General features: G+C 39.1%; 1 protein-coding gene across 1 annotated transcript in view; it reads right to left on the reverse strand.

Annotated features, from left to right (window-relative positions):
* LOC104402546 (pleckstrin homology domain-containing family G member 1-like) overlaps positions 1-26,321 on the reverse strand; it is a gene marked incomplete at its 3' end in the record, with an annotated part of 104,948 nt that extends 78,627 nt beyond the window's left edge. The window contains exon 1 of the mRNA XM_010010448.1: positions 26,213-26,321. Within this exon, the coding sequence (XP_010008750.1) occupies positions 26,213-26,321 (109 nt within the window). The remainder of the gene's footprint in view (positions 1-26,212) is intronic.
* Positions 26,322-26,830: the final 509 nt, after the last annotated feature.

Genomic DNA, 26,830 nt, shown 5'->3' on the forward strand with positions numbered 1-26,830 from the left:
AAAAGAAAAGAAAAAAAGACAAGAAAAACACAAAATGCTGCTCTGCACTAAATCAAAATCAGAAGTTTCTCTCACACGTACATTTTTCAAAGCACCACTGGTTTTTTTTCCGATTTCACTAACAACAGAGCCATTAGTATGCATCAACTCCAACCAAGCTGTTTTACCTCTTCTATAAAATGCTTGTAACATGTTTGGCTTCACTATATATTTTCAAAGAAATAACTTTAGACCTCATTGTATTAAAAAACTCACAGAACAAAAGATCATACTGATGAAAGACAAAAATGTCAGAGCTGTCCAAAAGGTCCATTTACTTTGATAAAAATTTTCCTAAACAACATTAATTCCAAGTAAACAAGAGAGAAAGATGTTTTTCCCCTCAACTGTAAACTCCTTTGGAGAGCTACAGAGATGGGGGGGTGGGGGGAGATACAAAGGAATGTTTGGTTTGGCATTGCTGTCACGTGTTCATGAAGGGGAAGCTTACTTAAAACCAGGATAATGGATAATTACCACTTTACATGTGGATCCTTTACTACATCTCTTTCCATAACACACAGTCACTCTGATACATTTTGCAAGGAAAGGAGTGGGCACAGATTCACCCTCAGGAGAAGGGCTCCTACGAAGCCCATTTGTCCTTTTTTTTTTCCCCTCAACTGCAATTGCCCGAGCATGGTATTTCTGCTGAAATTAGAGGTTTAGACATGTGCTTTATAATTATTAGACAAGTAATACTCAGTTGGCTTTTCCAGAAACTGTCATTTGGATGGATGGCCAACATACAGCCATGCATAACAAAGTTACTTACATATACCCCGTGAAACACGTTTTCTCCCCACAGCCATCAGAAAAATCCTATCTAACTTTTTGACTACAGTAACGTGTGATTAATGAAAGTTTCTGGAGTTTTGTTTTCATCACAGAGCATATAACATTAGGCAACAACACAGAAAACAGCATAAAAGAATCAGCAGCTAAAGCTTTCTGAGTCTTTACATGTTCCAGTTGCCCAAACACCAAGCCTGGCTGGCCCCCAGTCCTGGCTCAGGCAGCTGATGGCAGGATCACTTCATGCTCCTCCAGCTTTTCCTTCTCTGTGCTTTGAGAATACATACACCTGTGTGTATGTGTATATATAAAAATATATATATATACACACACATACACACATGTGCGCACATGTGTATTTGCACTGCATACACATGGAAAAAAGAGGAAATTAGTAACAGACAAATTAACAGTGCTGTGCACATTCACTTTGTCCAAATGAATGGCCTCGTATCTCAGATTGGGACATTTCCTGTAAAAACACTCCATTATTTATTAAGCCACTCCAGAATGCAATTGTTGAAGCATGGCTTGCAGACAACATATTTTCTAGAGCCAAAGTTTGCAGTTATCTACAGGACACTGAATAGCTGTGATGGAGAAGCCAGGGTCTTGTCACTTTGAATTAGTTTTAAATAATGTGTCCCCAGTTCAGCAGAGTTCTGTAACTCCAAGCCTAGTCCTATTCACTTTTGTAGCATTGAAATGCATGTGCATGCTACAGAGCACAGAGAAACTATACAGTTTCAAATAACACTCATGCTTAATCTCTGACAAAACACAGATTTTGTATATACACACATAAATATAAATACAGGCATATATATTTTTTCATAAAAAAGAATATGGAATATAAAATTAAATATGACCAAGAAGAGAGAGAAAATTATTTTGCTCACCTGTGATCAACACATGTAGAGAGCCTAGAAGACTAAAACTGGTAAAAGGAAAAGCACACACAGTAACAATATTTAACCTGCTACAATTTCCAAAGGAATTTGAATTACCATTTTGAGAGAAGCACCTGACAAACTGCTGAATAAACATTTCTTTTGGGTTAAAATGCAGTATTCCCTAGACAGGGAAACTCCCTCTGTAATACCATAAACATACAAAGCTTCTTATCTCCAACATGCTTTCTTTGAAAAGTTGGATTTATTACTAAATGTTGCATCGCCAAATGCAGACCTGCACTGGCCCCAGATGAGAACACTAGTTCCATTCAGAAAAAACACATGGGGAAAAAATAACTTACAAATGTTATAGTTGGAAAAGTGATTTCCTTCAGCTGGACGTTTTTCTCCTTTCTACATCAGTCTAAGTGACGTGGTTTGAACAAATCAGTTGTTTCTAAGTAATTCTCCAAGTCCATATTTTCCACTTTTCACCTTCTTGTACCAGTGATAAAGGACATCTTTTTTACATTTCCATTTTAATCACACTGAAGAGTGAATCTTCTACATAGTTACTAGAAAATCAGAAACAAATCATGCATTCAGCATCCAGCTTTCCTTGCTCAAGCTGGGATGCCAGAATTACTAATAAAGGGATGTCTCTATCTATTCCCACCAAGTAAAATTTTACTAGAGTGAAAGATGAATCACATGTACTTCAACAGTGGTAGAAGGCAGCATGAATAATCAAGTATTTAATTTCTAACCTGAGAAGATTATGAAAAAGAGCAAAGAGCTACATTAAGGAATTAAGTTCTCCTTCATAAAGAAAGTTAAAAGCAATACAATATCCCAATTATGTCAAGAAGTTTCAAAGGACATGTTAATATTATGCACTGTATTAGAAGTGTGGTGGGATACAAATTAAGACAACTTCACAAATCACTGTACATTAAATCCTATAGCAAAACTGTACATGAAAACTAACAGCAATAAGAAACCATCAGAAACATTTGTTTCATTTTTATAAGGTGTACAATCAACACTGTGGTTCCAAACACAACTGAAACTTACAAGTTACAGTGTTTTCCCATTAGCAATGCAATACCACTCTGTAGCACAATGGAGATGAGTATGTCTTTCCAGTTATGCCAATTTATGTAAACACAGAACATAAGCTCAGGCCACAGGATACAGATATATATATATTTTTTTTAACGAAGCAAAGCTTTCTATTTCATTGGTCATTTGATCTAGTACTGGAAATCAATACAAATAAGGACAGGGTTGGGATCTCTGAATAGGTCTGACTAAAGTAAATATTCGAGGGGATATTAGTCAAATCAGTACCAAGAGCTTCAGCCAGTTTCCAAAGCCTTTTGAATTCTCAGAGTAAAGCCCAGTGAATTCAGATGAAAGTTCCTTTTCTTCCACTTTTAAGGGAAGAAATAACTTAAGTGAACCTTCTGCAAAACAGCCTCCCAAGTTTAGTAATTGGGGAACAGACCTAAAGCGTTGCCAAGACACACAGCTCAGAGTTTATAAACCTTAATGGTTTATTCAAATATTAAGTACTGAGGTACTGAACCAAAAAACACAGAGACATTCCAGTAATGCTGTTTCTAGTTATGTAATTCCATCTTTGGTACATAAAAATGCCAGTTCCTCCATTCTTGCTGCCTAGCCCACATTTTGTACTCTGAGGGACATGGGCACATGGGGCGCATACTAACGACACCAAGTTCTTGCTGGATCTGATGAGAGGCACAGCCAGGCGAGAACACCACCTGGCCCTGCCTCGGCTCCGAGATGATGTCAGCCTATTCAGCAGGGCAGCAGAGGAAAGAAAAAAAGTCCCTGCTGTATTTCAAACACACACAAAGAGCCAAGTATATTACCACAAAAAGCAGGAAACCACTCCATTCTCATCAACAAATGAGATTCTGCAGCCCTCCGAGCCTTACTGCATTTAGGCAAGAGGAGTAAGTAGAAGCAGAAGCATTCACTCTCTTTAGATTTTATGACAGTTACTCCATCTCTCCCACCCCTATCACTGTCCCCACAGCCTGCACAGTATTCCCAAGGGTATCACCAACCCACTATCGCTTTTTGCCCGACAGTTGCCACTGTGTGCCAACTCACCGGGACATGTCAATTTAGCAAGAGCCAAGCCAGTCCCAGATTATTCTGTTTTATTTATATATATCAAAACATATATCATACCCAAATCATACCAGAAAATATGATCATCTTCTTCCAGGCCTGGCAACATTCTTAGACACATCTGAATTTAATGCAGATGTAACCCTATAGAACTCTCTTAGGCCACATGTAGAATCTCAGAATTTTCAGAGTTGAAAGGACATTGTGATCATCTAGTTCTAACCCCCTTGCCATGGGCAGGGACACCTCATACTAGACCATGTCACTCAAGGCCCTCTCCAACCTGACTGAACACTGCCAGGGATGGAGCATTCACAACTTCCTTGGGCAGCCTGTTTCGCAGCCTCACCACCCTCACAGTAAAAAAACTTCCCCTGTTTCAGTTTAAACCCATTACTCCTTGTCCTTCTTATGCTGAGGACACCACAACTGTACACAATACTCCAAGTGGGGTCTCACGAGAGCAGAGTAGAGGGGCAGGATCACCTCCTTTGACCTGCTGGTCATGCTTCTTTCAATGCAGCCCAGGATACGGTTGGCTTTCTGGGCTGCGAGCGCACACTGGAGCCGGCTCATGTTCAGTTTCTCATCACAGACTGCTGAAACATTTTGAGCATTTTTCTCTTGAATTTTTCTTGAATTTCACTACAAACTCCAAAGTTTTAAAGAACTCTGAATGAAGAGCCAGAGACAGCTGCACACATCAGCATAAAAAGCAGAACAGGCAGGGGAGAAAAAAAGGCAACCATACTCTCTGGAGAGCAGAACACGTAATTACATTCAACTGAACTCTTCTTCCCTTATACGTATTCTACCAGCAGTGGCAGGGCTACATTTCAGTCCTGACCTCTAAAATGTATCAGATACATATCTGCCAAAAAGCATAATTTTCTGTCTCTATACCTGTGGACACACTCTGCAAGGTCTCAGCTCCTGTGTGGCCCGACAACTGGGGGATGCCTCCTTCACCTGTGTCCGAGTGAAAGATGTGCCACATGGATAGTTCAGAGGTAGCTGCCCAGCTCTCCTGTAGCAAGAAATATGGTCTTATGGCTGCTCCAGACACAAGTCTGAAATTTGGGCATCCTTGTGATACCAGCAAGCTAATGCCAGCATGAAATATGAAGCAGATCCTTAATGGAAGGAAGTTTTTCGTAGTCTGGGGGCTTTTGAGGGGCTCGGTTTTTAAATAAAAATCCAGTGCAGTTTAAGCAAAGGCCATTAAAGTTTGGGAAGAAGCTGCAATGAATCATAACTATTACAAAACAAAGGCCAAATTTTTCAGAACTGGTTAGTCATTTACCCTAATTTGTAGAAAATGGGAACCCAGCATACTTAAGAAAAATAACTACAGTGTCAGTTGAAGTAACTACTAAACTTCAAAATTATCTGTTGTTTTTGAAAGTTTTGGGAGTCTTACACCTAAGTGTAAGAAAAGTTTGATCTATTTTAAACCATGTGTCCATGTGGTCCTTCTGTCAAGTTATTCTTATTATTTGGCTTTATTTGCAAAACAGATGTAGGGGGAACAACCACAAATAAAATCAAAGAATGAGGTTTGGATTATGTAAGCCCTGGAGGGTTGAATTAACATAACTTTTATAATGTGTCTAGAATAATTTTGTCTTTTTCCAAAGTTAGCTGCCAGCAAAATTTACACACTAACTCATCTATTGGATTCCTTTGTTATAAAAATTACTAGTTAAAATGGATTACCTGTAACTACCAGCTTCATATCTCTGAAGCTGAAGATTCAGCATATTTCTCTAAGGAAGTGAACTGCTCCACTTTTCAGAGAAGTAATTACAAAACCATAATTTTCCTTCTCCAATTTAAGCATGTATTAAAGCTGAAATAGTAAAGTCCATTTCAACCACATGCATGTTTTGTGGGCTTTTATTGCAGTTTTGCTCTTTTTTCTGCCCTGTAAATACTCTATCAAAGATCTACTTTAACTGATGCAGCAGAGTGCTTATTTGGCAAGATTGTAATAAGGGATCAAGTGAAATAAAGGCTTTCAGCCTTTTGACTGAAATAAAAAAATATAAGTTAGGAAGAACACTAAACTGCCCTACAGATTCAGAACTGGAAGGAGACAGCCTGCAGGTTCCCCAGTGCCTGATTATCGGGCAGTGTTTTACATCCCACACTCCTTCGGGGCTGCTTGTGCCTGCCACCCCAGGAGGGCTGTGCTCTGCTTAGGAATAAGCGTAAGCCTGATATTGTAGGCTGTAGTGAAAACCCTACTCCAAACAGCATGAATTAAATGCTGACACTTTGAAATATGCTTTGGAAGCCTTCTACCCTTTTGTTCATCCTATCATAGCAAAACACCATGGACACTGGCATCTTCAAGACATCTAACATGAACAGCATTTTTGCAATCCTAGATTAACATATAAAAATCATCAAGGCAAAATGATTTGTTTACTTTTAGTGATATACATCAGCAGCAGGAAGTACAATACTATAGAGATATTAAAGTATTTGTGCTATGCCTATTTATAAATAAAGATATGTTTACATTATACTTACATACACAAAATGAAGTTCAGAGAAAGAAGTTTTCTATCTGTACTGCCAATTTTAACGAAAACTGCCAGCTACTAATCTTACTTCCAGCAAGCATGCAGCAGGCTTGTGTCACTCATCTTGAAGACCAATATCCAAGCAAGTAGGCTCATGCAGGTGAATTTCATGCCTCCCTCATTTATAGCTATTTATGCTACAGAACATACTCAAGTTTTGATATCCTTACATCTGATAAAGGTAGAAATAAGACAAACTATAATTTGACAATATCAGGAAACATACCCTACTTTCAGTGTTGAAAGGCTGTAAAACAGCTTTATGAGAATTATTGTTTCAGGCATCTAAACTACATCTTGGGTTATAACCTAGGTACATGGAATGAGTAACAAGAGGCACTAAGAGCTGGAGACTCATCTGATTATCTCACATGCCCTGTTGCACCACTGCAGATGAACAACGACACTTGTGTGGGGTTCCTCCACTCCCCAGAGCAAAAAGCATTGAGGGTTTTTGCCTATCATCTCTCCCTTGGGGTGTGGGAATGAAATCAAAGCTGTTCTCAGGAATGGAAAACAGATACCAACATTGAATGGTGTGATTGGTAGGGATTTTTAAATTTGTTTGGTTTTTGTTTGCTTGGGTTTGTTTTGTTTTGGGTTTTGGGTCTGTTTTTTTCTTTGTGCTGAGCACACCCACTCCGCTGGACAAACAGTAAAATCCCACCCCTGGAAGATGGGCCTCACACACACACACACAATTACATGTCTTCTATAGTTTCATCCAGCTTTTATATCCTTATTCTGTGCATAGTCACAATACAGATATTAAGGTTAGCACAAGTGTGTTACCACAGGCATCACTGTGTCTCTTGAAGGCTGCTGGACATTAACAACCCAGCAGATGGTCATTACTCCAAACTCCCCACCCTCCGTCATCATTAATTCAGGAGCAAACTCATTTCAAGGGGCTAGCCCAAATTCATAAAGAACTCATTGTCCTGGCCAAATTAATAGCTTTAGATCTTGCATTACCAGATGTGCTTCAGTGAGACAATAACATTTTAAATTATAATTTGCTGTTTAAAGTCCACTTCAATGTCATTTCTCATAAATATTGGTGCACAAGGCAAACTTTAAAACTATGTACGTATTCCCAAAATAAACACAGAAAACTCTGTATTTTTGCTTTATATTCTAGACAGATTTGGCACAAGTGTCCTCAATTATGCTGCAAACCACTTGATCAAAAATGCTCTACTCTGAGTCTAAAAGTGCCACATAGTCTTTTGAAAGGTTTCACTTCACCCTGAAAATTAATGAAACCTCGACACTGATGTATCCAATAAAGAGACAGGCAGTTATGGTGCCTGTTACATAAGCAACACGATTTAGACTAATAGTAATAATAATAAATAGGACAAAACAAATTTGTCAGAATTGGAGTAGGTCAACTTCATTGATAAGACATCAGTAAAAGTTTTAATACACATCAAATGGGAAACAAAAAGAAAGAGAGGGAATAATTTGTCATGATTTGAGCAATGTCAGGGCTGACATTTGTAATCCTAATTTAAAAGAAAATATAAAAAAAAACCACCACAACAACCCAAACCAAATAGATACAGAACTTTCCAGAGACACTATGCACTTCAGACTTTAATTATATTGTTCTTTTTCCATGGCACTAAACCATATTTTCTTAAAATCATGTATCTCAGAAACTTCTCTTGCTGATAGATTAATTGAAAACTGTCTGTCTGTGTTAAATGCTCTGTTTTCAATAAATTGATACTTTCCAACAAAATATTTTGGCTGAAAAATTCCTAACTGGTTTCACTTTTTAAATCATTCCCCAAGTGTATCATTTCCTAAAGTCAAATGCTTTTCCATACTTAAAATGCTACATTGTATATTTTAAAAGCTATAAACTCACTCTTCTAGTACAAACCAAGGAATATCAACGTTTAAGCCTGTATGTATGAAGGGTATTTTTGCTATTTCCACACTGAAGAAAAATATATAAAAATTATGATTTAAAGGTCTTTTTAGTCTACCTTGAAAACAAGATTAGAAACTACACTTCCAATAGTCTTTAACCTTCATTTGATCACAGGAGACTGCTATACTCAAATACAAAGTATACAACTATGTTTACAAAGTAACTTCACACATCTAAATTACAGACATTCAAGGCCAACCTGGATGTGGTTCTGGGCTACCTGATCTAGTTGAAGATGTCCCTGCTCATTGCAGGGGGGTTGGACTAGATGATGTTTGAAGGTCGCTTCCAACCCTAGCTATTCTATGATTCTATGTAGTAAACAAATATAATCCAAGCTGAATTTACCCTTGAAGTACAGTTTACAGACATAGCTAAAGGAAAGCAGGGCTGAAATGTCTGTGGGGGTGGCAAACACAATCAGGAGGTGACAACGGAGCAAAGGAAAAAGAGGAATATTTTCTTTTTGAAAGTAAAACAAAGAACAAAAGGAAAAATCACAGTTATGTCTCGTCTCAAATACCATACTAATACAATTTTTAATTACAGAAGAAACTCACAAATGAAGAACAAAACAGCATTTGATGTACTGTATTTAGGCAACCAAGGCTAAGTATGCAAAGGTGATTTTCTTTTTTTCATGTATTAAATATTTTTTTAAATTCCTACATAATACAACTAATAAAAATATTTACTTTTACAAAGGGTCAAGTGGACAGAACATAATTCTCCCAGAAGGAAACCAGATGTTTAGTATCTTCAAAGCGATGTTCATACTGATAAAAGCAGTAGCTAATCTTTCTTTTAGAGGTTGAAGTCTCACTGAAGTTTCTTTACTGAACAACTATGTATCAAGCTTTAATACCTGCCTCAACAGAACAAGTATTTTTACATTTTTAATAGGATTTTGGTTTGTGTGTAGAGTTATTAATGCCCCAATACTCAAAGGGCCATCTTTCAAAATTGTGTAAAACAATCTATAGTCCTGCTTTATATCACGTATTGCATCTTTAGCTCAGGATGAAAGAAGTCACATCTGTCCTCAAAGCCAGGATTCCATAATAAAAACATTTTAGCTAACTTCTGTGTAGCAATTTGAATACATTAAGTCAAATAAATATTCAAGTGTTTCACGTGAGTCATGCAAGAGGTGCATCAATGTAGTACTTAGAATTGCAAAAATCTCAAATTAACAGTTGACTTATTTTCTTAAAACTCACCATAATGCATTAAAAGATCCATAAAATGGAATTTGCAAAGACTTGAGCAAATAGATTTGAACTGATTCTGTGGGGTTTTCCTGTATTACTTGGGTGGTGCCATGACTAATATTTAGCTACAACACAATGCTTGCCAACAGATGCAAGATAAGCCTGAAATCCTATGGGGATAGGCTAAATGTTTAAAAGGCTTTGGACGCATGAACAGGGCCTCTGTATATCTCACTCAGAAAGCAAAAGGACTATTTAGTTGCTTAAATTACCCTTACACACACAAAAGAAGACCAGCTTTACCGTTAGAAAGAAGGGGGAAACCACCAAATTTAAAATTGGTTTTCTGGCACCCGGTTTTGCACTTTCTGAAGTTTGATCTGATCGAGGAAAAGCAGCAATTACAGAAGTTTAACCTTATCTGTGCTGGATAATTATGTAGTTGATGACTCCACACTGCCTGAAAATTTAAAGCGAAGGTGAAATTCAGATCAAAGAAAGGGTCACAGTTTTGATGCCCATTTTGCCAACACCATCAGAGCATATGCATCACTGGGGCATTAATTGCAGAATAATCCATTTATGGTATCATGAATTTCGTATTCAGCTACACTGATGTTCGCCTACAGCACAGTATATTCTTGCTCACTTTTCCCACCTCCAGTAGCCATTTTGAAAAACCTGTTTAGCTTAATGAAGGCTGTAAACTTCCAGCTAAACAGCATCTTACGGATACGAAGTCGTTCATCTCCACACCTTCTGTGCTAAGTGAGAGAGATCCTCTCTCAAGAAGGTGGGGACAGAGCAGCTCTTGGGGTAGCAGGTGACAAGAAAGGGCTGAAAAAACCTGCCAATTTTATCAGGCACACGTCAGAAACCCCCAAGAAAGAGGGCAGCACTTCCCAGTGTGCTTACCTTATTTAACCAGCTTCATTCAAGCTCAATGAATTATCAGTTTAAGTATCAGAATATTTAGTATGTGCAAAAAGCAGAGTACTCGCACCTTGCTTAGAAGAAATGCTGCAATTAAATAAGATAAAACCAAAACTAACTAACAAAGGACAACAAAGTAAGTGGTAAGGATTCAGTTTTACAGAGCTCTTTCAGTTGATTGGTTTTAAAGCACTTTGTGTGGCAAGAGAGAACAAGAAGATTCCCTGCCAAGGCACACTCGGTTTGCATAGACCACATCCCACTTTCACTTGCTTCTTCACAATACAGGAATTAGAAGCAAAAAACACATGGAAAAATTGTGGCTGGTGTGTTGCAGACGACCAGCTGTGATACACTCCACTGCTATCCCATATCTACTTCACCCAGCTGCTTCAGTGGCCTCCCCCAACCATTTCCCCAGTCATCTGTGTTCCTCACCTTCAAGTCCCCTTCTCTCAGCCAGACCTTTTTCTATACTTCATCATTCATCTGTCCCCAAAATTTCCCTCTCTGCAGTCTGTAAAGCCAGGTAAGTAGATCCTCCTGGCTCCATCCCTACCACCTCTCCCAGAGGGCAGAAGTTATGCTGCAACACATCAAGCAAAAGATGTTCAAGCAGGAGGATATCTCAGACTTAGAAACTGCATCCTAGAAACTGTCATGAAACCTGCATAAATGCTTCAGCTTTTGAGTCCTTGGTATGAGGGCTATTTTGTTTCCCCTCTTGCCCAGAGGAACTAATTTTCAGTGTGATTTTGGAGAGTTACACCTACAATGCAGTGACTATACTATGAAGACAGGACTCATTACCTACATCATGCAGTCAAAATGCAGAACATCCCAGAAGTCTTGGTAAGATTATCTTTTTTATTATTATTTTTTTTTAATACACTTATCTGGAAAAAATCTAAACAAGACTTCCTGTTCCAGCAAGCAACTTGTTTTCTGCTCTGGCTACACCTGTGACAAAGAAACAACACTGTCACATGTCATCCATACTCCCTCTATTAACTAGTCCTGAACAGGATAAAAAAAAAGTAGTCTTCAAGACAGTGTCGCTGCTCTACAGGATGCTCAGCAGAAAACAACAGATGTGCTATAATCACTCCTGCCCATTCATTTCCTTTCTGTCAGAAGGAAAGCAGCAGCCATCAATTAAGAACCCCTATCTACTGGACACAAAAGGAAGTATACACTTTTCCTTGGTCATTTGACCATAACAATAGAAGATGGCAGCGGGAAAGGACCGACTGCTCTGAGCAAACATCGGGGGGAAGATGGGGTGAGTGAGCTTGTCTTTTGAGATTATTTTTAAATAAAGAATTTTTATTCAATTCCTTAATATACACAGGTTTACAGAATAAATCATTCTTTAAATAATGACAGATTATACAAAATCCTAATTATATTATTCCTTAAATTCTCCAGACAATTCATTTAATGTTTTTCACAGCAGAAAATCCCAAACACATGAACTGACAAGGGAATTAAGCAGCATCTAGAAAGCTATTTCAACAATGAACAAAACCTTTTTTTTTGTCAAATAGTTATCACAATTTTTATAAAACCATTTGTCTAAATGTACTAAGTATTTAGACTTTAAATATGTCAGTGGCATGAGTTATTTGGATTAATATTTTTAAGAAGTCTAGTCGCATCCTTGGATCCTTCTGTTAAAGATTACATTTGCTGGTCAGCTTCATCACTCTTAAGTAGAATGACAGCTTTCATGAAAATGCCAATAACAGAAAACCCTAGAGATGCACTTTATATTATGTTGGTTTCAGTCTGACTACACAAAGGGTTTTGGGGAAACTTATTAATATTGCTAGCTTTAATTAAGGTATTAGGCCCTAATCTAGCATGACAAATTAAAACCAAATATTCCATGGATACTAATGCAACTGCTCTAGGAACCTGGTATGGCTTCCCACAACAGGAAAGCTTTAAAAAGCCTTCACATCGCAACTGGACCCTTATTTCTGCCTTGTACCTCTGCTCCATTGCACATCAAAAATAGAACTGACTTACAGAAAAGCTCACACGTGGGCATACATCATTCCTCTCCACCCCCACACAGATTCGTAAGGCCTCATGCAACAAAAGACATGGCCTAAACAAAGCATTCAGTGATGCACAGATGCTCGAGGAATTCTTTTTTGTGTAGTGACTTTCAGTGTAAACACGCTGCATATTAAAACTCATCCTGAATTGTCAGAACAAAGTATATTGATCTGATGCTTTCTTCTCTGATACAACACATCATGATTGTAAGAGCTGCCAAAGCCCATTTCCATTCTTTTCAAAGATTAGCATATTCTAAACACCAGCTTACTGAAACAATTAAAAATAGACAATATTGTTATAGAAGTCAAATGGATAACAGCAAAATATAAACAAATTTCATAAAATGTCTCCTCCACCACCCCTAGAAGTTTTTCAGAATGAAAATATTCTTAGAACCTCCAGATTTAATTCTGGCACATGAAGCAAATTTGGCAAAATTACTGGTGGTTATTTGGTACAGATTTAATATTTGTCCCTCAAAGCTGTATCTGCCCAAACCACTCTGCTATTGTTTTTACAGAACACCACTCCTCATATTTTAGGTTTCTTCCTTTTTCCCATGGTACTAATTCCTTGCTAAATGCACTTCATCTAGTCCTTGAATGCCTTATCCTGTTAGTTGATACATTCCCACACACTTCAGTTTTGTTGATACAACAATTTTCTGAAGCACTTCACAGTGAACGCTTGTCTGCCATGGATCCCAGAGAGTCTTAGGAAATCCTCTGCCTCTCAGGACACATGCACAAGCCATGTTATCTCAGCTTGCAGAAAAAAAAGTTACTCAAGTCTGATGGTCTGGTTTAGCTTTTCTGTTCATCATGAAAACACATTAAAATTACTGCAATTCAAACCAAGGCCAAGCAGCACACTTAAAATTAAATAGAAATCAGATGAGGAGGGGAGAATTTGTGCAAATAGTTCACTTTCTAAGGTCACTAGGCAAATACTCCACATGCATTTGGATATGCACAAATCTCAAGCTAAATAAATAAATTGATTTGCTCTGTGGAACCTGGGAATGTATAACCCTCAACATCTGTGGACCAAAAAAATTGTAGTAATTAAATACCAGCAAATAACATAGACAACCAGTGTACTGAATTTAGGTCAGGCTGATCATTTTTCTCTGATGTATGTTAAAACATGCAACCCTATTCAAATCTTGCTATTTTTAGAAAATCCTAAAGAGGAATTTCTGGTCTTTCCTCTCTCAGCCTCTGCAAAATGTTTTCCTACTTACATAGACTGTTCTCCCTTGGATCCAAAGGAGAGGAAGATCTCACTAATGTTTGTCAGATGTAAGCTTCAGCTGAATGTTATGCAATTCTGCTAGTGTGTATCCCTTAAAGCTATGCGACCTCAAAGCATTGAATCTGACATAAAGTTGCCACTCTCCTAAAATTTTATAAATATTTGAACACAATTGTATCATCAATACGTACTACAAAATTATATTACAAGCCCCGCAGTCAGTAGGGTAAAATAGTAAGTATTACCAATTAGTGGTCTAATCTAGCATATTAGTATTCCCTCTGCAAGTCACAGAAGCCAGAATGGCAATTAGCATAATGCACTTTAAAAAATTATTATATTTTAAACTAACCCATGCTACACTGGTTTTAGCACTAGCAGTGAAATAGGTTATTTATAAGTCACTGAGTTTATCCACATAGAAGTGTCCATGCTGTCACCCTCAAAGCCCATCACCGAACATCCATTTTCTTCAGAGGGAGGAAAAGACTCCTTTGGGTTGGCACAAGGACTGAGGAGTAAAGAATGGATAAAGGTACCTTGCCTAACATCCTCTTTTTAATATTTTCTGTGGAGTCTGCTGACAGCCCTATGGTGAAGATTTCAGGAATGTCAATTTGTTTCAGATAATCAAATGAGTGAAATCAGTTATTACAATCAGGTTATATTTCCCTGGCATCTAAACCTGTTTTTCGTATGCTTTCAAGTTTCCAGATCCCCCAAGACTTCCAGGTAGTGAGAGTACAAAAACAAAACTAACCCCCTAAAAAAAATAAACTATGAAAGATCAATTTCCTCTCAGAATGACATATAGTAACATAGGAAATATCAGGAGACCACAGAAGTCCCAGATCTCTCAAGCCCCATGGAAAAACTCTTGTTTCTCCATAAGAGTGGCTCTTCTGCTACCAAAAAGGATGGAATCAAGCAACAAAACTAAAACCTACATACTTTTAGCAAAATTTCAGTTACAGAAACAATGCTAAAGCTGAAGACTTAACCTTCCCAACCTGCTAAGGTCCCCCAAAAATTTAATTTAATTAGCATAAAGCCCCACTAGCATGCACATCAAGAAAACCCACGTCTTGCCTAGCCAAGATTTCAGGCCTATACACTAGAGTGACCTAATGTGGATTTGCATACTAAGCAGCTTCATGGTTAACTTAGGTATGTTTACTGAACATCAGCAGTAATCACCTCAGCCAGAGGCACAGAACCCACCATCTTTTATTAAAAATAAAATAAATAAATAAGCTAAAATAATAATTTAAAAATTTGTACCTTGTAGAGCACTTGACAGCTAAATCGACTCTTAGATTAGGCAAAGTGGAGTCACTTTTCCTCTCCTCTGTCAAATTTGTGGCATTCTGAAAGGAGAGTAGGAATTATAGAATTAGAGGAAGAAGCACAACTGCACAGCTCATCAGGGGCTGTACTCACTCCAGCTTATAGCCTCTGAGCCACGCTCCCTGTACTGCCAACCCATTCTGCCTTAAAGAGTAGCTGAATAGAATGTAGCACGAGCTGAATCTGGTTCAGACAGGCTAGACCATCAGATTTTGAATAGGAACTAGGCACTAATGTGATTCTGAAAATCCCATTAAGAGTCTTACCACCTCTGCGAGTGCCTACCTACATATCATTAAAAATCTAGATCAGACAGTTTGTCTGTGGTTGTGTTGTAAGTCTGTGTCAGAGCAGGGAAGTGCTGCTGGGTTCTCAAGCTCTAAACCCTGGAAGCTTCAGGCTATGCTCCTTCTGGAAATTGTTAGCACTGATTTTAAACTTAATTACTTTAATACATGGAAACCTCTGTCCAAATGAACCCTCATTTTCCTGGTGAGCAATAGAAGGACGCATCTCCAGCCATTAAAGCAAATCAGAGCCAAAGGTCACTTTCTGAGATCAGTCTTGTTTCTTTTACCACTTCACAAAAAGCAGCTGTTTAGATACAACTGTGGTGCAGCTTTTTCTAGCAAAATTTATTAACCTATCTTGAAGCCTAAAAAACCAAAGGATTCTTGATTTAACGAGGGAAAGAACTCAATTCCTTTGTTAAATTTGTAACCCTTCCCAGCTTCAGAACACCGACTGAAACATCAAGCAAGAATTGAACAACAATACCTTTTTTATTATTTTCATTTCTCTAAGCCATTGCTTTACATTTGCCTGTTCTAGAGGACACCAAGTTTAATTTACTTGTCCTTCTTAGCTGTTTCTATACTAGGGACTCAGCTAAAGGTGTCAGTGGGGAATCCACAGAAACCAAACATCAAATGTTCCTTGCCCTGAACTTCCAAGAAGCTACTGAATGCAAGACTGGATTTTTTTTTTTTTCTTTTTAATATCACCATAAGGCCTGTTTATATACTTGGAGTGGAAACAGTGCACATTCAGCTGCAATTGATTTCCTGTATGGCAAAATACCTCAAGCATTTAGCTGGCTGGGAACTCTGCAGAGGCCTCTTACCATCACCAGTTTTTTGAGACCAGGAAGCTCTGCCCTATGCTTCTTCTTATGCCAGAATAAATAAAGTCACTACTGAGCATCCAAGCTAATTTGGTCTAGGGGAACTAAATCATAAACAGGCAAAATTTAACATTTCAAAAATCCATTTAAAAATATTGGTGTACTTGGAACTTCAACAGTAATACAAGCAATTCAATCTTGCTAATGTGGCATAATGTTCACCTACAGATGTTTTTTAAATACAAATCTACTCCATCTGAGAGATGCATCAGGGGTTTTTTTATGAAAAATCAATACATCTTCCTCATCCAGTTGCTATATTTAGAGCAATAAATTAACACTACAATGCAATTTAACAGATTAAAAGACTATATTTTTTTCCCTTTCGGTATCACTGAGTGACAATTATAATAACAATTTTATTTACTGCATTTAGGCTTTTTCTGTTCATAACTGAATACATAGAAGAGCCTTCATTAACATTGCTGTGAATCTGAAAAAGGAAACACATGAGTAGTTTTACCGGGATCCTGTGATTAGACTGTAACAGTTGTAACATTCAAATGCCCAACCACCTGACTGTACCTCAGCTTGTAAATTAAGCAAAATGAAAATACAAAATAGGCTGCAATTACCATCCTAATTTCCATTTAGTCCATCCGAGTTTCCTTAGTCTCAAATCCTCCAGAGGCAAAGGACTCAATTTCAACTGCTAAAATCCTTTCTTTAAGAATCCTAGAAAGACATAGACTGGCAACGCAACCACAGCAGTTCGAATATACACACATACATGTGTATACATATGTGTGTATATATCTATATAAATAAATTAAAAATCAGGAAAACAGGAAAACTGAAGAAGCCAAAACTTTTTACAGGGACACTCGTTTGATAGAAGTTTCATCAATAACAGCTTCTTAGTTCCAGAGTAAAATTATTGGCCTAAAGCTGGCAGGTACTTTCTAACTTCTAACTTCTAACAATGGCCTTTCAAAGGGATTGATGACTTCAAACAGGGTCCTTCAGTCACATCCAAATCAATTAAAGCACAGCTATTGGATACTACAGGGTGTTCTTCTATCAACCTTCCTTAACTTTTTCGAGAAAGTTTTCTACAGATCTTGGTATAGTCATACTATATAACAGAACAATCTGTAAGGAAAATGTATTTTTCATCTTGTGAAATTTTGGACCAACTCAGCTGAACAAATGGTTTATTTCTCAAACATTAGTGTAAGAATATTGCGTACTTTTGCACTAGAAACACTATCACAAAGAAAATACATGCATGCCCACTTAAAGGAATTGAGTAACCAATATACCATCATCCCTGCTGTAACCTGGCTCCCGACCGTACTAAATCACATTACACATCCAGACAACTCCGTCCTTACAACTCATATTGTGTATTTAACGTAATAAAATGGTGACAACATGTACTGTATTATTTTAAAACAAATACTCTTGCCAAACAATTTCACATCCTGATCCTCTAAGAAAAGCAGAGAATAAAATTATACTTAGAATTCCCATGTGTAGGATGGCAAACCACTGTGCAGGTCTAATCACTGGTGATGAGGACTAAAGTAAGAATTTATTTGATGTGATCTTTACTGATTTATGTGCCAGTACTTAAATTCCAACTTTTCAGGCCCAGGAAAGCAGCTCGCCTAGTAAAGCATCAAGGGAAGGCCACATATTGCAGTGCCTTCTCATTGCACGATGTAACTGTGATGAATAGACAGATGTGCTGCATCCCAAGGAAACAGATTTATTCCATACGCAGTCAGCTGAGCACTTTCCCAGATGTATTAAGCTAATGTCACAACCTAGGTACATGCAGCTCTCCTAGACTTTCCTTCACTCTACCCATTCACAACAGTGAACAACACAAAGGCTGAGTTGCATGAGAAAGTCAACAGCTAAGAGTGAATCGTTGCCTGAACTCCTCCAGATCATCACTGGTATGACCTCGAACTGTCCCCAGGAAGGAAGTCAGTGTTGGGCAAGTATGGGCGTAGACAAGTAACTCTGACCCACGTACCAGAACAAATCATCTCCTGATATGACAACATTTACAAGTAACAAGTTACAGAAACCAACCCAGTACATTTTTCTGAAATTGTCAGAAGATGGGCATCACCGAGCCTCCGTTAAAAACAAAAGGACTCTTCATGCAATACAGGTATTGAAACAAAGAAGAGCAGAAGGAAAAGGAGCACCATGTGGTGGGCAGACTCCTCAACACTACAAGACAGAGGCTATGAAAAGGCATTCAGATGGCCCTGGCACCCATATCCCCGTGGAAGCTTGAATAGCTGCATGATGCTCACAGCCAGGGTGGGCAGACAAATCTGCCAGGTATATACAGAAGCACTATCTCCTAGAGAAGAAAGATACTAGAAAGCAGCAAACCTTAACTGACAAAGGCTGACAACCAGCTTTACTTCTGAAGACGCCAAACCAGACAGTTGTGATTTTGTTTTTCCAGAATTCTTCCTTGAAAAGCAGACACAACTCCTACCCTAACCAAACAGCATGCAGTGGTGTGTGGAAGAAATTTGTTCTCCTCCAAACCCAACATGTGCATATCATAGATCCCATCACATCAAAGGTTCACCAATGGAGAGTAGAAGAAAAATGCCTATTCTGCTTTGCTTTGACCTTGTGGAAATCCAAGTCAGTGCTTATGCTGCACTTTGGGTGAACAAACTACTTTGGAGGGGCCTCAGGGGTAGAAGAGCCAAATCAGTTGGGTGCATTTGACAATAGGGGTGGTTTACTGGCAGGAGCTTCTGCTGCAGAGTTGCAAGAACCTCTTCAATGTGGTTTCTTTTGGATCTGCATTGTGCATGACAGCAGCAGGACAGCTTAGCTGTGAGACTGAGGAACTCGAGGGATATTGTTGGCATGTACAGCCGTGACCAAGGGAGCACGACTGTGTTGGTAACAGGCCACGCTACCGGAAGAGAATAACACTGCAGATAAAGTGGCAAAGGGCAGGCTGCAGTAATAATCACTAGGCTGAGTCACCCTGCAGGAGATCAGCTCTTAAACTCTGCTCAACATGGCTCATGCCTCAGCAAACCACTCTGTCCTTCACACAGAAAGAATAGTGTTTTCCTGATGCTCTATTCTACGTTTCACACTGGCAGACTTTATGGAAGAGGAAAGTGATTCATGAAGGGAAGGTCTGAAGAAAGCCTAGTCCTTTTCACCTAGAAAATTTGTCAGGCACTGACTCTCCTAAGCACACATCTCTGAAGCCAGTTTAGGAACAATGACATTTAAAACAATGGAGAAACAGAAGCACTGCCCTATAAATCAGAAAGAAACCTCGGAGGTTGATAGGTTATTGATGCCCTCAGGAATTGCTTACTATCTTTTGCTTAATAACAAATCACAAAATTCTACAGTGACTTACCAAAAAGCCTACACTGTGCCTGATACTTGGTGCTACAGGTAGATAGATGTTCAGAAGAGAACTTAATGGCTTTCCCTGGGAAATCTGGGAAAAATTCACAAGATTAAATGAGTTCAAGCTCAGGAGAATGAGTTACTGGAAATGTTACCTTCTTACCACAAGACAGAGACTTCACAGCATAACCAACCTGATAAGGCAAGGATTGTAAAATGCATCCAGCGAGGAGTGCGGGAAGTGGGCCTCTGTGTCTGCAGGACAGAGACAGCAACCTCCTCAAGGTGGCAGGAACACAAAATGATCAGGACTGATCAAATCAGAGGTGACTTCAGACTCACCCAGCATGACAGAGACTGACAATTACCAGAGAAGACTGATGGGAAGGAGAGATTACAAACTTCATATGCTGGCAATGGCTGAAGGAAAGAAAGATGTCTCTCCAAATTCAATAATGATTCATTTTTGAATACATCTTTGTCTACTATTCAAATAGCCCAAGACTGCTGATTCTTCAGAGAAATTAGTGTTTCTGCAACAGGATGAAGTCTCTGATGACATCACTCAGACACTAAAGTATGACAGCTCTCTGAGCAACCACACAAGGTGTGTTATCAGGATAATGAGAAGGAATTGGAAAGTAAACAGTGACAAAGCTTCACAAACACTTCAGTGTGAAGCATGCTAATCTCAGCAGCACCAAACCTGCTTGCAAGCAACAATGATGTTTCTGCTGATGTTAACTTGGTTGCAGTTTAAACAGCAAGTGGAAAGCTTTCTGCATACTGAAGTGATAAAGAAGATTACAGACTTGTATAATAAGTTCTTCATTTCATCCATCTATTTTCAAAATTCCTTACAAAGAATGAACTATAATTTTTGCTTCGTATCAGGTATCAAGGACTCAAAGGATGTTACTTTAGATTGAAGTATCACAGATCAGTGGAAGCAGCAGAAAGCAAGTAATTCTGCCACTGTACTTCTGAAGTGCATTGGAACCTCAACTATGACCTGGGCTTACTGGGAACACCACAAAAAAAAAAAAAAAAAAAAAAAAAAAAAAAAAAAAAAAAAAAGGAAAAAAAAAAAAAAATAGAAAAAGAAAAAAGGGAATAAAAGAAATACAGCAAGTTGGTACTGGAATGTGGCAATCACAACACAGCTGCAGCACACTGTATCTAATCTTAGGGGACATGCAGCGGGGGAAACAACTGGTAAATATTTTAACAAAGAAGAGTTTACAGGAGGCTAGTGAGGGAAACTTGTCTGTGTTTACAGATAACTCCACCTAACACAAGCAGAAGTATGGGAGAAAGTACAAGCACTAGAGCCTATGCATTATGACTAGGAGATAGAGACTGCTCATGTGGGCTTATTAAAAGGCAGAAGCTGACCTTGAAGCCCACACCCAGATGACGATACTGAAAGATGTCAACTGTGACCATGAAAGGAAGCTGGCTGTTCCGCTGTGCCTGACGGCGCTCCTCAGGGCAATCCAAACAGCCTTCTATTTCCTGAGCCTAGGCATCAAGGTTTTATCCATAACATCTCTGAGTAGACAACTGAGCAGGTGATCCACTGTTCCCACGACACCCTTTTTACCTCTGCTCAGTAATTCCAGTGAGAGGATGCATGCATCCAATCAGCACAAAACATCAGCTGCATGATACTAACACCTGGGGCATGATCTTGAAATGTCTGAATGGATATGAATGTTCAAATAGTTCAATGTTAACATTCATCAGACTAGGTTTTAAAACATCTGGGCAGGGCTCACATGCATGTTTCTACAGGACAGATGCTTATGGGAAGAAGCTTGGCACCACTTGCAGCCTGAAAGTCAATGACAGAGCAGGCAAGCAAGACTTATAGGATTCAAAGATAATTAGCACTACTAAAGTCAAGTTTGCGTGGGAAACAGCTACCAGCCCAAGTTATACCTGTTCACTACACTTAAACACACATGCAACTTCCACTAGGATAACCACCCGTGGTCCCATAGAGGACTTGGAAAAAGGACCAGCAGAGCTCATGCTGAGGAAGGAAGGAAGGAAGGAAGAAAGAAAACAAGTCAAATGCATCAAGTCTCTATTCTAGATAAACTTTTAAACCAACACCTTGCTCTATATCTTCACAGCAATGCTCTGCATCATGATCAGAACACAGGCAGTGAACACCCCCATTACTCAGCTCCTTCAGAAGGCACCCCAGTCAGCAGCTGACAGTGGTTTTAAGCAGCTTGTGTTTTTGCTTGGACAACTGCTTTTTTCAGGCCCCCTCAGTTAAGTATCAGTAGCTTTTCCCTTCATTTCCTTCCCCAGTCCACCCTGAGTAGGCCCCTTTCTTTTCCTCCACTTTCCTCTAATGTAATCAAATTTGCAGTTAAATGTAATTTAGACCAAGTTCATATAAACTCAACTTTTGGTGAATCAGACTAGAGAAACCTATCTGATACAACAACCACAACTAAAAATATTATTTATATCCTTAAAGTGATTTGAGAAACTTTTAACACTATGACATACTGTTTGGAAATTGAATTAGCACAAATAGGCTTTGCTGATACTTTATTATTTAATCAGTTCACATTCATCTCTTGTATTCTTAACCACATATATAAAAGGCTCCCATACTTCCAATCACTTCCAATCCACCACTGCACTGGTGATATGCCTAAGACTGACTCAGAGTCTTCATTCACTCTGCTCCTGTTGCCCCCTCGGTTCTCAGTTGCACCCACTCGCACTGATGCACGATGTTTTTCCAAAGCCCCAGGTCTTGGAACCGTGACATCTCATGGGAATTTCAGCTTTTCTTTCAAAAAAGAAGTTTCTGTGTATTACAGTTACAACAAAAAAAGCTGGAAAATATTACTTTAATAGCCTAAAAAAATGAAAGGAACTGAATAATATTTCAAGATTAATGGTTAATAAACCAAACACACAAGTTTGGGAAGTCTGAGCCATTATTGTGGTGGGGAGGTCACTGTTTGGGACTGGTGACACAGCACAACACTTTAGGTAGTTTTGGTTAGTCTCCCAGAATGAGAAGCTTAATCAACTATTAAATGAGCAGCTATTAGAAATGTCTTGAAAAGCATCCTTAACAAAAAAAAGGGGGGAGGGGGGAAAGGGGAAAGAGGGGTAGAATTATAGGTTCTATGTTGTCTGCATTCCCACTTTACAAGAATAATGCTTTCTTCTAGTTTTTCCCTCATTGCCAGTCCTGCAAACTAGAACTCTTTCTGTGTAATCACAGTAACGCAAGTTCTCAAAACTAACCATTCAGCATCACCTCTGCAAGTCTTTCTGCCACTCCAGACTTTGCTGAGGGCTGCAACAATTATTTTTCCCCACTTAACACTACAAAAGCAAAATGCTGTTTAGCGTAAGTAGTGGTAAGACATCTTCATTGTCCCCACAAGAAAAAATTCCAGCTTATTATGAGGGCTGCCATACACAATCACAACTACTTCAAATGTCTTCAGTAGACATTACATTACTGAGTTGGATTTTTTCATATGCCATTATTTAATCTTCTATTATGTGTTCTAGCTAAATATTTGTGCACTACACTATGCCTCTAAGAAATTTATGACAAAATAACTTAAAGCCATAACTAATACAATATGTCAATAAAATGTGTTTCTGTAACACAGCAATCATCCTTCTTGACACATGACTGAATACAAAAGGGAATGCACATCAAATTAACTCCTTTGTGCTAACTTGTAACTGCCGCGGCTTTATAGACATCTAATCCAAGAAACACTTCCAATCAAAGTTCTGCAAATGGCTCCCTTAATCATCAGATTGGATGTTTCAATTATTTCTTGACCCAGTGCATCTGACCCTATGGACTTGGGGTATGTGACAGGGCCATGCTGAGCATTATCTCCAGCTGCCACCCAGCAACATGGTGCCTCTCGTCTTTATGACCCCATGCTCAAAAACCCAAGAACTGCAGCTCTGGCTTAGATGAGGAGAGAGTGCCCAGCAATCGCTACAATGGCAACCAAGCATGAGGGAAACAAACAAAACCCAAGAGTTGAATGAGTCTTTGGCATACTTTAATAAGTGTGCAAAATATCTGTTAAAGGTTGATATTTGGGACTTTTTAAAGAGTAATTAAGAGATAAAACAAAAACAAAAAAAAAACCCTGTCCATTCTGAGTTCATGTAATCTGTAGTAACCTTACCTAGGAATTGCTTTGGTGTGGGCTGGTCTTTTTAAAATACTATTACAAAGGACACGCTTGAATTTTAGAGATCATACCTCTGTTCAAAGACTTCTTTTCTAATAGCGATATCTCAGGCTAATCTGTGGAACTATTCTTCAAAATAACAGCAGATTTTGTAACTGTATTCTTGTTAGTCCTGTCTTTGGGTTGATTTCAAAGGCTACAAGTTGCATATGTGATGCTATCACAGAGCTTTGGCTATCCCTGGTACCAATAATCTTTTCAGTAAAGTAAAATGATAGAAGCCACAATCACAATAACAGTTCTGTTCATGTTATATGGTTACAGAGAACATATCAGTTTTGCACTGCAGAGTTTGCATTCAAAGACAATAAAGCACTGGTTCAAGTATGTGTCATCATCAGTTGCTACAGCCCTACCTAGTTAGCTGGGTTTAAAAAGCCTTTCCTGAATTGAAGCCAAGAAATCACATGCATAGGAAAAGCAGAGGACAGGTATATGGCAACCCAAACAAATGCACAGGAAGAAGCTTTCAAACACGCACACTGTTCCAAATGACTTAGCAAAAATACTAATACTGGTGCCAAACAAAAAATTGCATCATTGAAAGGTTCAACCACACCAATCTATACAAATAACAGCAGCAAAAAGTACCACAAACTAATGACTTACCTAAATTACTTATTAAACAAGTAAGAAGATATTTTCACTTCCCTTCTAGCTTTAACCTTTTAGGTCACAACATAGGTTTAAAATAAAATAAAATAATAATACACAAAACACAAGCCCCTAAAAAAACCCAGACAAATAAAAGCACTACCAAAATGAAAAACACCCCAAACAACACATCACAGTCAGCTCCAAACCTTTTCTACTGTGAACAGTTTAGACCAAGGGCTTGTAATCAACCATTTTAGGCCCAAAGTATGCCTTTGGACAGTTAACTTGTATTCTCACATCCTGCTCAAGGAAGAACACATTAGCACATGTCCTGAAATCATGAGAGCTGCCAACAAACTAAGTTCCCTACTTGAAGATTTCCAAAGCTGTGCATTCTTAACATCCACCCTTACTTAAAAATCAAGGCAATATTGTCTTTGCAAGATGCTGCCGAGTAAGACTGTTACAAACCAATTGGACTACACACCTATCTTTTCTTCTTTTTCTTTTATGAAAATCATAAGTAAAACAAGGAAAATGACACATTAACACCTAGCATTAGAATCATGATATGCCTTTGCATGGATGCACTCAGTTGTACAGCCACAGGTCGATGTTGTTTGCCCAGGGCTCCCTAGGTCTGTGAGAAAAAGCCAGCATTCCTGTAAGTTACACATTTAAAACTGAACCTTTTATCAGAGTGCTTTGCGTCATTTCGAGTTTGCCAACTGAGAACACAAAGGAGAAACAGAAAGTCAAAGTTTAATGGCTAAGCATCTGCATGGACCTGAGAACAATACCAATATTCATTAAGAGGCTGATCTCAAACTGCCATCTCATATTTTCAAGACAAGCACCCTATTAATACATTTTCTAACCTTAGCATAACTCTTATGGTTTCATCGCAAAGCACCCACACACATTGGTAAAGAGAGTTCCCAAAATTATGACAGCTACGTGCCACACACACCAAAAAAAAAAACCAGTATTTAAAAATAAATCTCAAGGAAGCTATATATTGTGCCTTGCCAACCACAGTGAATGGCACAGCCAGGAGCTGCTACAGCCAGATTTAGCTTTGTACAAGCTAACAGGATTCCTTTATAAATTTAGCTAGAGGCACAGGCAACAAGCGCTTGTGGAAATTTGAACCGCAACTCTCCAGCAGGAAAGATTGTTCCCTCCAAGAATGAAACAGTAGCAAAAGAAGACTATTAGTAGGCTCTTATTACACAGCTTTCAAAACACCTATAAGTCATCAAGTTCTCTAGGCAGCATTATTAAATTGCTGAAGTACCGGCAAACATTAAAAGAAAAAAAAGCAAGGACACGGCTCTTTCTGAGCCTGCCAATTAATAATTAAAGGGGGGGAAAAAAAAGCCAACTAAAGAGAGACCGTATTGGAAGCCAGCTGACTGTACAGCTAAGTTTGTTTCAGGTTCTTTTCCCTCGTACTTGGAGCACTCTGGCTGGTGAAGAAAGAAGGAAACGAGTGCCCCGGGTCTGTCAAGCCTAAGCGAAGAATAAACTCTGAAGGGTTCTCATTCTACAAGAGGGACAAGGACTGGGACACGGAACCCGCAAAGCGGGGAAGAGACAAGGGCAGGAAATGGGGAAGTGCATCCAAGGTCCCACGGGACTGGAGGACACTGCTTCCAGGGTCCCACAGGACGCTGCTCTGTCCCATTGCCTCTCCCTCTTCTTCCCTCCGCAGGATAAACGTTCCTGGCACTTAACGACAAGATTAATCACATTTTAAACCCTCTTTAGGCCACGCTTATCCCAATCCAATTAGCGATACTGTAAAACACCAAAAATGAGGGCTTTTTTGGAATAGAGTTTCCCAGACGACAGAGGTTTGCTAAAGCATCTGCACAAAGCCTGAAACGCCGCACGGGTTCATCGTATGTTAACAGAAACACCTCATCCCCCCGCCGAAAGTCCTCGCTGAAATCCTCACACCTCGGCTAAGCCGTTCGCTCCCCGGAGCGGCCGGACACAAAACGCTGCCGCGGGCAAAGCGAGCGACGGGCGATCGCTGCTGGAGCCCAGCGCACGGTGCCTGCTACTGCCGGAGGAGATGGCAGAGAAGCGGGGCTCGCACAAAGGCTGCGGGCGCAGAACGCCCGCTCCCCTTCAGACACCCTGGGGCCGGGAGCTGGGGCCGCCGTGCCCCGCATCGCATCACCCGGGCTG

Source organism: Nestor notabilis, unplaced genomic scaffold (genome assembly GCF_000696875.1).
Source record: "Nestor notabilis isolate BGI_N333 unplaced genomic scaffold, ASM69687v1 scaffold16872, whole genome shotgun sequence".
In the NCBI taxonomy this organism is placed as follows: domain Eukaryota; kingdom Metazoa; phylum Chordata; class Aves; order Psittaciformes; family Psittacidae; genus Nestor; species Nestor notabilis.